Genomic DNA, 14,347 nt, shown 5'->3' on the forward strand with positions numbered 1-14,347 from the left:
TTGTTGAAGTTCAAGTATGTTTATTGAGACAAGAAAAAAATACATCTCAAAGGGATAAGCAGCTTAGGCTATTTCTACCCCCCTCTACTTCAAGTCCCTCAAGAGGCGCACGAATTCGGTGAGTACAAATACACAAATCACAATACAAGAATCCCATTTAACATTGCAGGTTAATATAGTAAGCACAGCATATAATTGTTACACTCTTGGGGCAAAAGTCTTGTAGCTCCTAAGTATACTGTCTATCATACCATTATCACACATCCAAACAATTTGATGTGGTACACTACTTATTTCCTTATTTCTATAGTTACCAATAAGTTGACAATCTAATACATAATGGTCTAAGTTGTGGGCGTGCGGCATACTACATAATTTACACTCCTTATCTTTTTCACTGACATCAACACTGTATTGCCAGATATATTTATATCCTAATCTTAATCTCATGTAAATTGAATCCTTCCAAGTAGACTTTCCTCTACCATAGGTGAAGGACAAATTTGTATTTATTATTGCATAATTTTTAAGTATGTTACTACTGTCCACCATTGCCATTCTCTTAACCATTTCTTCATCCTCTTTGATCATCTTGATTCTTATTTTTATTTGTTTCAAAGTTGTCTGACATAAAACATCGACGAGTTCTTTCCGTGGCTCTCTTTGCTATCTCAACTGCCTCATTCAACAGTATTCCCACATGTGAAGGGATTCTCAAGAATCCTACTTTATACCCAGTTTTCTGTGGGGCGCCCCCTACTGCTCCCTGGAGCTTATCGGGCTAATGTATGTTATATTAGACCGGGACATTAGCTATTGAGTTCAGACATACCAAGGACCAGCGCCAGAACCTGGCCCCTTCGGAGAGATTTCAGGGAGCAATGGCCCTGGAAAACCCCCCTTGTGGTTGGGGGTTTTCCCTTATTTGCCATCGACTGGGGTTAGGCACCCAGAAAGGTACGCATAGCAAAACAAACCCCACATGGTAAGACACTAAAACAAAAAACTGAACAGAGGTAGAAACTCCCAACAATACCAAGGAAACAAGCAAACATCACACTTTACTGCCGCGCCGATTGTCCGCGCAGCCCTCCCCGTCCCGAGAGGGGAAGGGGGGACCTCCCTCGGACCTCACCACGCCGGCTGCCTAGAATCGGTTCGTAAGCTAATGTCAATCGGGACAGACGCTTCTCTGGCCTCAGTTTCCTAGGCGGTGTTTGCCTCCATGTAGTTCACTGTCGTGTGTTGTGTTGTGCGGTGGCCAGATGTTCCTCATCAGTACCAGGGCTGCATGCGCTTAGGGGCTTCCTTCCCTAAGTGCCCTCTGAGTACTGCCCCTGTGTGACAGTTATCTTCCCTGGGGCGTTCGGGAACCATTCCCGTAGAGGTTCTTGCTGCTCGGCTTTTGCCTCGCCCTTGGGGCCAGCTGGGGCTTGGGGCCCTTGTTTGGCCCTCCCGGTAAGCTCCAGGGAGCCTCCAGGGTTCACCCAGAAAATGGCATTTCATTACATTCAGCGTTTTTTTTTTTTTCCCCGTAAGTCAAAGACTCACAAAATATATAGATGTCTATATATGGCCTCACTATAATTTTCTCTTCTTCTTTACATTAAACCTTAGTGTCACCTTCAAATTTGATAATGTGTTTTGTAATATTCTTATCTGTCATTGATGTATATATCAAAAAAAAGGTTGGCCCCCTGAGGTAAAACAAATGCTCTGCCAGACTTGTGGCTTTATTGATCAAACAATTACAGTAGTTCCATCCTACAACAAAAAACGAGCCATGTAATAAACAACACACACACATATAGTCCAAGCACTGTATATTCACTATAACATCAAACAGCATATGACTAAAGCTAAGGCAACAGAAATTAGTGGAGCACACATCCATGGACCTTAACTCGTGTAAGACACAGCCAATCTGGCGGCCCCCAAACAATAACAATCAAGTGAGCATCCATCCGGCACAAATACAGCTCCACGCCTATACAATAGACACATTTTTACTACATCTACAAAATGAAACTTTGTAGTAGCCCACTTGCCACATTTCTTCAGTCAGATTCATTTCTGCTTAGGATGACCCTGTGCTCCTTGTTTTAACCATTGTTTTATAGTATGTGGATGATTTGATTTCATTTAGCCATTGCTTGGACTAATGCATATTTTTTTCCTAGCAGATCCAAGGGAATATTCCAGAGAATATTCTGGGGGAGGATTTTCTGGTTGGGACGACTTCGGCCCTAGGGACCCAAGAAATGATGCTTTTGAAAGAGGTACTGTAGTTTTCAATGATCTTTTCTGTGGGGAGCCCCTTTGGCTCCCTGGAGCTATCGGGCTAATGTGTAAAATATTACACTGGGGCATTAGTCTATGGAGTTCAGCCTACCGGGGACCATGAGCCAGAACCTGGCCACCTCAGAGAGGTTTCAGGGAGCAATGACCCTGAAAAATTTCCCTGTGGTTGGGGGGTTTTCCTTATCTGCCATCGATCAGGGTTAGGCATTCAGAAAGATAGGCATAACAAAACAAACCCCACATGGTAAGAAAAGTACAAAGAAAAACCAAACAGAGAGGTAGAACTCCCTCCAATCCCAAGGAAACAAGCAAGTCACACTCCACTGCATCCCGCTCGTCTGCTCAGCCCTTCCCTCCCCGAGAGGGGGGAGGGAAAGGGAGGGCTGCCAACTACCCAGCACTCTAGTTCATTAGCTAATGTGATCCGGGGTGGATGTCTTCTCTAGCCTAGATTTCCATAGGCGGGGTTTTGCATTCATGGTGACCTCTGCAGTGTTGTTGTGTGTGGTGGTCAAGTGTCCTCATCTGTACCAGGGCTGCATGCACTTAAGAGCATCCTTCCCTAGGTTCCCTGTGAGTACTCCCCTTGAGTGTTAGGGTTCCCTTTCCTGGTGCGTTCGGGTAACCATTTCCGTAGAGGTTTTTGCTACTCTGCACCTCTGGACATATGGATACAACAGAGTTGCTATTGCATCACTGCATAATATTGTGCTTGTTATACATCGTTGCAAAAGATCGTGGCATTTAGACCTTTTGCTGATGAGTAAGTGGTCTCCAAATTGGGGTCCAAATTTCTTGCAAGAAAAGTTGGAAGTGATTTTAGCATGGATGGATAGCTGAATGGCCACCCATACTGCTTTATTGATTACACTACGTTATTCAACACCAAAAGTTGTCCTGGTATGCCAAATTTCACACTTTCAGGCAATAGAAGTGATTTAATAAAGGGTCAAAGTTGGTAATTTTTGTGGTACTTATGCATTAGAGGGACAAGAAACCATTGAATATGGACCTGTTATTTAACACTTTCACGTACCCGGCTAAGGTTAAAAAAAAAAGCGGTATGTGCGTGCGGCATTTTTGTCGCTTAAGCGTCAAAACAAAAATGTGTATACTCTTTTTACTCTCCTGACCTTAGTTCTCGAGCTACGTATTTCATTTTGGTACCAACGTGTTCGCAATAAAATTCTCTAGAAGAACATCAGTAAAAAAGGTCACGAAAGGTATAGGGATACCAGCACCAAATAAATAACTACGTAGATGACTCGCCGTGAGCGCCCAACAGCAACAAAATGTTTTTACTCTTGGGATTGTTATCACCTCCACACTTGTCCTACAGTGTTAATTTTGGTATCAATGGACTCACAATGAAATTCCCAACACGGTGATATGAATATAAACGTAGAATAATGGTCACGGCCCACCTGCAAGAGTGTGGGAAGTGGCGGAACTGTTACCCGGTATCGGTGACGCGACGACACATGTACGATACGGCGCTTTGAAAGTTTCTACTTATTTCACTGTCCTGACATTATTATTCTATGTACGTCATTCATTTTTGTGCCAATGTGTTTGCAATAGAATGTTCTATGAGCCCGTAGGTAAAAAAGATCAACAAAGCATAAGATAGAATAGCGCCAAATATAAAACAACGCTGGAACATATCAGTGAGCGTCAAACACACACGAAATGTTTTTACTGTTGTTATGTTTGTCAAGTTTATACTTGTTGCACACAGTTATTTTTGGTTGTACTGTACATTGATCGGAATAAAATTCCCTAAACAGACATATGCATGTAATACATGATATGGGGGAAGCATTACCAGTATAAACGGCTATAGTCACCCACCTGCAACCCGTTTGGGACACAAATGCAGACACACGCTACACCCAAAAAAAAATCTATGAAGGTTCGAGTCTACTTATGGCAGTTTGTGATACAGTGTTCATTCTGGTATCAAAATACTCGTTTTAGTTTGTAGTTCATGCGATTTTCAGAATCAACTGAATCGCTGGAGGTTCAACATTTGAGTCAGAGTCAGAGTCATCTGACAAAACCGTCTCGTCAAATGGCAGTGTGCCAGACATCTCTGGTTCTGATTCGGTTGCTGCTTCAGCTTGAGGTGTTGAAGTGAACAAGGGCCGCCTCACACCAGATGGTCCGGGAGTTTGCATGGCGTCAGCATAGGCAGGACTTGTGTCATCATTTATGTCTGGAGCGTACCGCAAGTGTTGAGATACTATTGCTGTTTGAGGCCAATCTTCCGGGTCCCAGCGCAATAGGGCCCAAATTGCCACCTCGTGGAACTGTAGCAATGTTAGCTTTTTTTGATCAGTTGTGTTGTATTTGTACAAAACAAAGGCATTATGCAAAGCCATTTGCAGGAAATAAAACGTTATCTTTTTGGTCCACTTGTGAGTTTTCCTGGTAAAATGGTAATACCATTTGATCGAAGTGGTCCACACCTTTCATGAACTTATTGTACCATGCAGCCTAGTGGTGAGAAAGAGAGCCTCATGGTGCACAGTTTGAAACAAACCCAAAGTAAATAGGATTAAAATTGAATTTTATACAAATATTTTTTTCAGGACATCATTTTATGTCCACATTGCGGAAGTGGGTAGGCGAAACAGGACTCCAGGTTATGTCCTGATCCGCATAAAGTGTTAAGAACCAAGGCAGATTGATTAATCTGCCAAGGCAACTTCTAGTGTGTGGTCTGGTCAACAAAAGGCAGATTGAGCTTTTAATATTTTGCAAAGAGTCATTTAGGGTCTACGGTTATCTTGCTACAAAATTTCATGGCATTTGGAGAGGGTCGAGTGGGAGCCATAGGCGACTTTTTGGTGATTTGAGATGGAATGACCCTGGTGTGTCTGGTCCTCCGGGACGCGAGTTGGCATCCCGGTTCATCCAGGGTTCGGGGACTGGTTAGATTTCGTGATGGGGTGGTGTGCTTCTCATTTTCATTGCCTTCCAATTGACTGGCTTCTGGCACCTCACATTTTCATGAGTCTTGCCCGATTTAGTTTCCTGGCTGTCCTTTTGTCATTTTTTGTTTCTTTGTAGATTGTCTTCTGTTTCGGATCTGATTGTTTTGTCCTTTCTTGGCTGTTTTAGGACCATCATCCTATGCCATATACTGTTGCCTTGTATCGTGCGGTGCTGGCAGAACCGCTTCAGCTTGCTCTTGGTGTGGATGTTACTTGCACTCCATTTCGCAAGCTGTCTCGTGCGTTGTTTCACCTCCGGCCTGCTCATGCGCCGCCTGGGCCATCCTAGTTGTTGGACCAGGTGCTCTCTTTATCTCTCTCCTCCTCGATTTGTGGTGGAACCCCCTTCGGTTCGGAATTGTTTTGGTACGACTTTTTTTTCTTGTTGGCATTGGCCTCTGGGGGTCGGGTCGGTGAGCTTTCATGCTCTCCACTGGCGCAGGGGTTCCTGTTCTTTCGGTCCTGGTGGTAGGTTTGTTCGTTTGCAGCCATCTCCTTCTTTTCTGGTGAAAAATATGTCGGCGACTTTCCAGAGGGATCCTTGGGTGGTTTATACTTGGTTGGTTCGGCCAGGTGGTGCATCATGTGTTTTGTCCACTTGCGGCTATTTGCCGTTATTAGCGCGCCACGGGTTTGGGTTGACCCTGTTTCCCCTTCTTCCCTGTTTTAGGGCTCGGTTCTCCCAGGTCATCCGCAGGGTTATTTGGTCCAGTCAGCCTGTAATCTATCCTTGTGCCCATAACGTTCGCAAATTTGCTGCTTTAGCTGCCATTTCTGGTAATATGTCTTTACTGACATTCAGGCGGGAGGTTTTTGGAGGTCGAACGGAATCCTGGCCGCCCGTTACCTCGTTAATGTTCTTGGCGTGTGTGTTGCTTTAGGTCGCAAGTTGCAGCCCGTTGTCTCGACTTCTAGTTTAGGTGCGAGTGGCGGCTTCCTTCCGGGTAAGTCCTTTTCTTTTCTGTGGTTAGGTAGCTCTGAGGAGCCGGAGGGGGGCTCTACAGAAAACCAGCGTTGAATGTAATGAATGCCATTTGCTGGGTGAGTCCCAGCAACCCTCCCTCCCTCCCTCTCTCTGGTCAGCGGTATTCGCATTTTTGACATTCAGCCTCTGAACTGGGATTGGATGGCCGGTTCTGAGGTCTGGGGCTCTCCCTTCCCCCTCCCGGGGAGATGGGAGCTACACAGACAGCGTCATGGCGGCTTTTGTGACATAATGCTTGTTTGCTTGTTTTTGGATTGGGGAGTTCTGCGATAGTTCTACACAATTTTGACCCAGGTAGAGTTTTTTTTTTTTTTTGGGGGTGGGGCGCCTCCATTTCTGGGTTCCTGGTCGAAGGCAGACATGGAATACTTCCAACCACATGGCGGTTTCTATGTCATTGCTCCTCATGCCTCTCTGAGTGAGCCAGGTTCTGGAATCTGGCTCGTGGTCCCTGGTAGGCAAGAACACCAATCAAAATTGACTGATGCCACAGTCTAATAAATACATATCAGCCTGGTAATCTCCGGGAAGCCTCCAGGACTCGTCCACAAATTGGCGTTTTATTACAGTCATCACTTTTTTTGTATATATTTATTTATTTAAGAAACATAATAATTTGCTCATTAATAACATTTTCATATACTGAGTATACCTAAAGCCTAATTTTCTGGGGGGAGCCCCGTCGGCTCCCCGGAGCTTTACCGGCTGATATGCTAATGTCAGACTTTGGCATCAGTCATGTGTATGGAGTTCTAGGGCCTACCGGGGACCACGGCCAGAACCTGGCCCCCTCAGAGAGGCAAGGGGAGTAATAGCCTATAGAAACCCCCGTGTGGTTGGAAGCATTCTATGTCTGCCATTGACCGGGTCAAGCATCCAGAAAGGTGAGCATTCCAAAACAAACCCCTATTCTGGTGAAAATTGCTACCTAAAGCCGAACTAGTGGATAGAACTCTTCAACAGAAAATAAGGAAACTAGTATGACGTCATACGTCACCGCTCCGCTGTCTGCACAGCTCCCCCCTCCCCGGGAGGGGGAAGGGGGAGCCCCAGACCTCCCACGCCGGCTATCCACCCATCAGTTCTTCGGCTGATGCTAAAGGCACCGGTTATGTGCTCCGGCTCCAGTGGTTGTTTCAGCACTGTACCTAGAGTGTGGTGTCTCTTTTCTAGGTGGTGCGTGAGCCGGGAGTGATTCTCCAGTTCTCAGGCTGCATGCGCCTAGGGTTCCCTTCCCTAGGTGCCCTGTAAGTACTGCCCTTGGGGCTTGAGGCCACCTTCCACAAGTTCCTTGGGTCCTGCCCCTGCTTGGCCGTTTACTGCTTGGTTTTCGGCCGCTCTTTGTGTGCTCGGGTGTTCTGTCTCCCTTGTTCGCCTTAGAGTAAGGGGCAGTTTTTTTGCACTGGTGGGGCGCAGGGTACTGTGCAGTTTGTCTTTACCAATCATAGCGGCCGGCTCTGTTCCGCTTGGGTACACTGTCCTCTTGCGGGGTTTTCTTTTTGTTTATCTACCTGGTGGGGGGATCTGCCTTCGTTCTTGCCCCTTGTGTCCCTTGTGTTCTGAGTATTTTCTGGTGGTACCCCCTGCTAGGTCCCCGTGAGTGTACACGTCCCGGGGGTTCAGCTCTTAGAAAGTTGTTTGGTAGCTTTGGGTGCCGGTTAGCAGTACCCTGCCTGGGATTACCTGAGCGCGAGTCCTCTTATAGTAAACGCTCGGGACCCTGGGAAACCCCTGGGAGCGCGCGGGTCCGATGGATGTGACCCCAGAGTCCCCCCTCGCTTCCAGCGAGTTTGAGGGTTGCTCTCACCCTTTGTCTCTGGGTGACACTCTGTTTTGCCTCCGTCTGCTGCCTGTGGGGTCGGTGACACCTTCGACCCAGAGTCCTGCGAGTTTGGTTGCTCGTTGTGGCTCGGTTACCCAGTTGTGCTGACAAAGCGGGTGCGGGCAGCAGGGGCGTTGCACTTGAGCCATGGTGATGGCAACATTCTCGTGGTTTCCTCCCCAGGAGCCCCGGGGCTGCCCCGTTGTAGTTCGTTTTGGGACTTGGGGGTGTTGGTTGCTTCGGTTCCATCCACGCCCCCTTGTCTTTCCCCTGGATCACCCTTCCTGCCTGCATCCGGTTCCTTACCGTCTGTAGGTTCGGGGCGGGGTTTTTTGATGGTGTTGAGACTCGGGCAGTCTCGGGGAATTCCCCTTCCGGGATAGTGACGGGGGCATTTGAGCCTGTTCCTCCAGCCGTGTTGTATGAGTCTGCCAGTGGGCTCCCTTCCTTAGTGTTTTCACAGCTGCCCCGGTTTTCTGGTACGGCCGGGGCTTTGGGGGAACGGCTCGGCCCCTGGGCCTGTCGGGTAGGTTCCCGGGGCTGGGGAGGGGCTGACTTGGGGGGCCTTCGCCCCGTTGGACCCCGTGGGGTTTTTTATCCCCCTCTAGGCGGGACTTGTGGTTACGCGGAGTGGGGTCTTTCCTCCCCACTCGCCGTACGTGCTGTTGGGCGTCGGCCCCTCCCCGGGCTCGGTTCCTTGGCCTTTGAGTCGATTAGTTCCGTCCTGTGGGTGGATGTTTCCTCCCACCCTTTTTTGGGACGGTGTTTTCGTCATGTTTCCCCGTTCGATGGGGTTCTACGTTACTTCTGATCTCGGGTGCGCCTGCGCCTTCGTGTGCCTTCGGGACTAGTGTTTGCTTCTGTGTTCTCGTGGGTTCGGGAAGGTTTTTCGCTACTTCCCGCATTATTGGAACGTCTGTCGGCTCCTCGTCCTTGTCACCGTTTTGGGCTACTTGTCGCCCTGTTGGGCTGCTTGTCGCTCTGTTGGGCTGCTTGTCGCCCTGTTGGGCTACTTGTCGCCCTGTTGGGCTACTTGTCGCCCTGTTGGGCTACTTGTCGCCCTGTTGGGCTACTTGTCGCCCTGTTGGGCTACTTGTCGCCCTGTTGGGCTACTTGTCGCCCTGTTGGGCTACTTGTCGCCCGGTTGGGTTCCTTTTTGGGCTCTTTGCTTCTTTGGCCGGTTTTATTGTTCCTGCTTCCTCTTTTAGTTACTTTTCTCGTGAGGTAGTCCTGGCTGGCTCCTTCCCGCAGAGAGGGTGTGCGGTTTGGCCAGTGTGTTATGCGCCGTGGAGTTTGTTTTGGTCTGGGCGGTGTTTCAGTGCTGGTGTTTTGCGCCCTTTTTGCTACAGTGCTTCGCCTCTCGTTCTTCTCCCTGGCTGCGGTATGTGCCCCTTCGCGCCGGGGGTGTCCTGGTTCCCAGTTGTGGGGAGGACACCGAGGTTTTCCCTGTGTCATGGGGTGTGGACCGCCTTCTTCGCCTCTCCCTGCTCTCCTGCGGGTCCAGCAGGGTCCGGCTCTGGCGTCTTCACCTGGCGGTGCTCCCAGGTTTTTCTGGGCACGGTTGAGTCGTGTCAAGTTCGTGCCACCGTTCGCCAGGTGAGTTTCTGCGGTCTGGCGTCTTTTGGCCGGGCGCTGGATGCGGAATTGTTTATATACCTGTCTTTCTTTAGGTATATTTTTGTACGACTGAGACCGTTCGCACACCAGTGACTGTCCCTTTTTCAACCCTTCCTGTCCCCCTCATGTGCATGTCCAACCCATGCTGGAGTCATTCAGGGGGCCCACCTTTTTCTTTAATGTTGTGAGGTGTGGGGATTGTAGGGTTGGTTCTGTACTCACCTGGTAAGGCTCCTGGCTATGCTTGCAGGGTTTGAGCTCTGGCTCTTGGGTCCCGCCTATCTGGTAGAACTTGCGGGATAGTACCAGTGGAGTGCAGTGGTGCTATTGGCACGTTTGGGGAACACTGTATTACCATCAGAGGTCTGTGCTTGTTACACGACCTACTTGCGAGCATAAGCTTTCTTGCTGGTTCGTCCGTGGACTTCCAGGGCACACTAGCCTGTTTTCGTATAGCAGTTCCGGCCCACCCTGGTTGTGGGGGTATGTGGGCCGGTGGACTGCTCCTAGCAGCTGCCTGGTGGGCCACCCTCTGGCCGGTCTAGCCTAGCCTTGGGCCGGGCTTGAGGTGTAAAAGAGCTCCCAGTACCTCCTCCAGCAGGTATCGTGCGGGGTTTCTCCACCGTCCGTCGCCTGGTGCAGGTTTCTGGGCCTGCGGGGTTTTGTCGTGTCTCCGTTGGCCCTGTCTGGGGTCTGCCTGCTCCGTTCTCTGCCTTTGCAGAAGGGAGTTGCTATTTACATGTTGCATGTTGCAGTGGTGCCTGTTGCTGCTGCTGCTGCACGTGTGCGTTGGTACCGTGTTTCACGGTGGCGTGTCCTTGTTCCTGTGTCCGGTTGTGGAGTGGCACTTTGCTGCTGTTTTGTGCCTGGAGATTGCGTGGGGGTTTTTCTGTCCCTGCCTGTTTGTCCACCCCTGGTTGTTTTCCTGGGGTTTTTGTGCTTCTGCTCTTTCTTCCTGCCTGCTCTGCAGCAGGGGTGTTCTGCGCGTGTTCTTAGGCGTTTGTCAGCCTGTGTCCTGTGATGTGCTTCCTTGTCTCGGTCTATTGCAGTTGTTCGTACTGCTTGGTTCGGGTACTGTTCTGGCGGCGACCCTTCAGCCTTCTTTGGTTTCCTAGCGTGCCCTGCCGTTTTTTTTTTTTTTTTTTTTTTTTTTTTTTTTTTTTTTTTTTTTTTTTTGGGGGGGGGGGGGTCTTGTTATGTCTCGCGTCGGACCTGTCGTTTCTGAACTCCTGGCGGGCTTGCATGCTTTGGGGAGTATTTCTGTTCGGCAGACGTTTCATCTCCTTGTGCCGCCTGGGTTTGTGGTCGCGCCCGAGATCTTCCCGTGGCTCCGCCTTTTCCTGGGCTCGGAGGGGCCTTGTCGGGGCTGCTTATGTTCTGCCTCGCGGTCTCGCTTCCGGTTGGTGGTCGGGTGGCTTCGTGGTAGGTGTCCCACCTGCATGCTTCTCTTGGTGGCAGTATGGGGGTATTTTGGCGGTCCTTCCTTTTCCTGTCCCTTCTTAGGTGGTTACTGTTGTTAGCTTGGTTTACTCTCAGCTTGGTTTTCTGGTGGGGGTTGGGGGCCGTCGTCTTGCCACATACCGTTGCCTCTTTTTGTGCGGCGCTGGCGGAGCCGCTTCAGCTTGCTTTCGGTCTTGGTGTTGCTTCTGCACCGTTAGTAAGCTCTCTTGTGCGTCGTTTCACCTCCGGCCTGTTCGTGCGCCGCTTGCACCATCCTGGTCTCTGGTCAGCGTGCTCTGTCTTCTCCTCGGTTGGTAGTGCCCCTTCGGTTCTGGTGTGTTTTTTCGTCGCCTCTTTCCTTTTGGGCCTTTGCCTCTGGGGGTTGAGTCGCTGAGTTTTCTTGCTCCTTTGGTTTTAGCGTTTTGGTTGTTCGGTGGCAGCAGTCTCCATCTTTTCTGGCGCGGGGTGGGGCTGCTGCGTTCTGGAGGGGTCCAGGGTTTGTTGGTGCTTCGTTGGTCGGGCCGGGGGTGTATCGTTTTTTGTGTTCAGTGGCGGCCCTCCGCTGTTGTTTGCGTGCCACGGCGTTTGGGTTCGGAGCGCGTTTTGCGTTGATCCGGTTCTGTTCTTCCCGGTTCGCGGGTGATGGTGTCCCGGGTGGTCAGCCGTGTTCTTGTGGCTAAGCTGCCTGTGTTCTTCCCTCATGCCTGTGGCGTTCGTGGCTTCGCTGCTCTCGCTGCCTTCTGGGCGACGTGGCCTTGCGGTCTTTCGGGCATGGATTTTTGGTGTTCGTGCAGGGGCCTTGCTGCTCGTTGTTCTCGTGTTGTTCCCGGGACTTTTCGAGGCTGTGGCGCCTTGGGTTGGCGTTTGCTACCAGTTGTCTCGCCTCCGTGGGGGGTGCGTGGTGTCCGCCTCCCGGTTCTGTCCCTTTGACCTTCCTCTGTGGGTAGTTAGCTCCGGGGAGCTGACGGGGCTCCCCCCAGAAAACCAGCGTTGAATGTAATGAAACGCCATTTTCTGGGTGAGACCCGGAGGCTCCCCGGCAACCCTCCCTCCCTCCGGTCGGCGGTTTTTCGCGTGTTTTGACATCCAGCCTCAGAACTGATGGGTGGATAGCCGGCGTGGGAGGTCTGGGGCTCCCCCTTCCCCCTCCCGGGGAGGGGGGAGCTGCGCAGACAGCGGCGCGGTGACGTATGACGTCATACTAGTTTCCTTGTTTTTTGTTGAAGAGTTCTATCCACTAGTTCGGCTTTAGGTAGCAATTTTCACCAGAATAGGGGTTTGTTTTGGAATGCTTACCTTTCTGGATGCTTGACCTGGTTGATGGCAGACATAGAATGCTTCCAACCACACGGGGGTTTCTATAGGCCATTGCTCCCCTTGCCTCTCTGAGGGGGCCAGGTTCTGGCCGTGGTCCCCGGTAGGCCCTAGAACTCCATACACATGACTGATGCCAAAGTCTGACATTAGCATATCAGCCGGTAAAGCTCCGGGGAGCCTCCGGGGCTCACCCAGAAAATGGCGTTTCATTACATTCAACGCTGGTTTTTTGTCCTGACAGGCCCTCATCAAGATGAGCGATTTAACTTTAGTGGAAGATTGGGACCATCACGCTGGGACAACCCAGGCTCTGGGAACCAAAACATTGTCTTAACTGGAAAAGGTAATTCTGTGACTTTGTGCTGAAGCAGGGATGGGTACTGTAATATGCCTGCATGCATATTAATAATAATGGGGTTTATCTCCATTAACCAGACATGCTCTTGTTAACAGTGATGGAGAACAGGAAATTTCTGTCTGGATGATCCAAGACGCCAGGAAGTGGGAATGTGGGTAATGAGAGTTGTGATGTACATTGACCCCACAGGCTACTCCTTATCCTGTACTATTACTCTTCCTGTTGCTACTTCACCTGTACCAATTAAATATGAAACTGGCACCCGTTCACTGGTGGTGACAGACTGACCCAGGGAGCGAAGTCAATTGGTACCCGTCAGGATGCTTTAACATCTACAGTGTACACTGGAACATGCAGCTAGGTAGTGTGCGAGATAAAGAGAACAGACAAATTGATCTTACATATTGAATGTTGTAACACTACACAATTGCAAAATTAGATAACAAGTACAAGAGCTTGGCATTCATGCAAAATATAGCACACTGGCAACAGTGGGGTAGCTCCATTCCAAGCATACAGACAAACAACAGCAAACTAGGCAAATTGGGCATAAACAAACTAACTTGTGTTAGTTTGCAACAAAAACTTAAAAGAATAAAGAAACGGGGATTAAATGTTATATATACGTAAGAATAGATTTCGCCTGGCTTATACACAGGTGAACAACACCATGGGCCTGAAAATACCACCAATTACCTCAGATATGCAACAAAGATTTGCCAACTTGGAAAATACAGTATTAAAACAACTTTTAGATGTTATAACTTGTGACTGAAAGATTTAATTCATTGGAAGCCTACCAGCTATTCAGAAAGAGTGGGGAAACTAATAATAATGGAACAGGAGCTGAGGCTATAGACAGGAAAGACACTGAAATAGAGATTCGGGAAGATATAAATTCTGTAGGCGATGAGTCACAATAACGTGGCTAAAGTATGATGACCACACCACACACTATAAGGTGAAGGGACGACGACGTTTCGATCCATCCTGGACCATTCTCAAGTCGATTCAGAATCGACTTGAGAATGGTCCAGGACGGACCGAAACGTCGTCATCCCTTCACCTTCTAGTGTGTGGTTTGGTCATCATATAAATTCTGATTCAGTATGCCCGGATAACGATGACAGTAGATTAGAAAGTGTAACAGACAGCACAGACAGTTCAATAAGTACAGACACTACAACAGTCCTAGATAGAAACAGACCAGAAGGACAGATATTTACAAATTCTAGGCAAAGGGCATTTCCAGACATAAATATTCTGGAAAAAGAAAGGGATTAGAATACAGCTTCCATCATCCCAGAAAATGTCTAAATATACTTGGGAAACGAAAATGTCGATTTGGATAAACATGTCGGTTTTTCCATCCTGACATGTGCAAAACATCACTTGAGGGCAGAAAATGCTATGATCTCAGTTGCCCATACAGTACTTTATTGTGAAAGATGTGAAACGCTATACAAAGAGTGACAAACAAGGAAATGGCTTTGGAGGAAAGTCGAATCATT

At 49.1% G+C, this 14,347-nt stretch overlaps 1 protein-coding gene across 3 annotated transcripts in view; it reads left to right on the forward strand.

The window, feature by feature from the left end:
- Positions 1-14,347, forward strand: part of LOC123745525 (uncharacterized) — a 66,817-nt gene that overhangs the window by 3,248 nt on the left and 49,222 nt on the right. For 2 of the 3 annotated variants that reach the window (XR_011224269.1, XM_045726120.2), the window contains exons 2-3: positions 2,184-2,279; positions 12,720-12,821. Coding sequence is in view for 1 of the 3 variants with exons in the window: in XM_045726120.2 (XP_045582076.2) it covers positions 2,184-2,279; positions 12,720-12,821 (198 nt within the window). In the remaining 2 variants the exon portion in view is untranslated. The remainder of the gene's footprint in view (positions 1-2,183; positions 2,280-12,719; positions 12,822-14,347) is intronic. The other variant, XR_011224270.1, reaches the window with a different exon arrangement.

Source organism: Procambarus clarkii, chromosome 71 (genome assembly GCF_040958095.1).
Source record: "Procambarus clarkii isolate CNS0578487 chromosome 71, FALCON_Pclarkii_2.0, whole genome shotgun sequence".
Taxonomy (NCBI): Eukaryota; Metazoa; Arthropoda; class Malacostraca; order Decapoda; family Cambaridae; genus Procambarus; species Procambarus clarkii.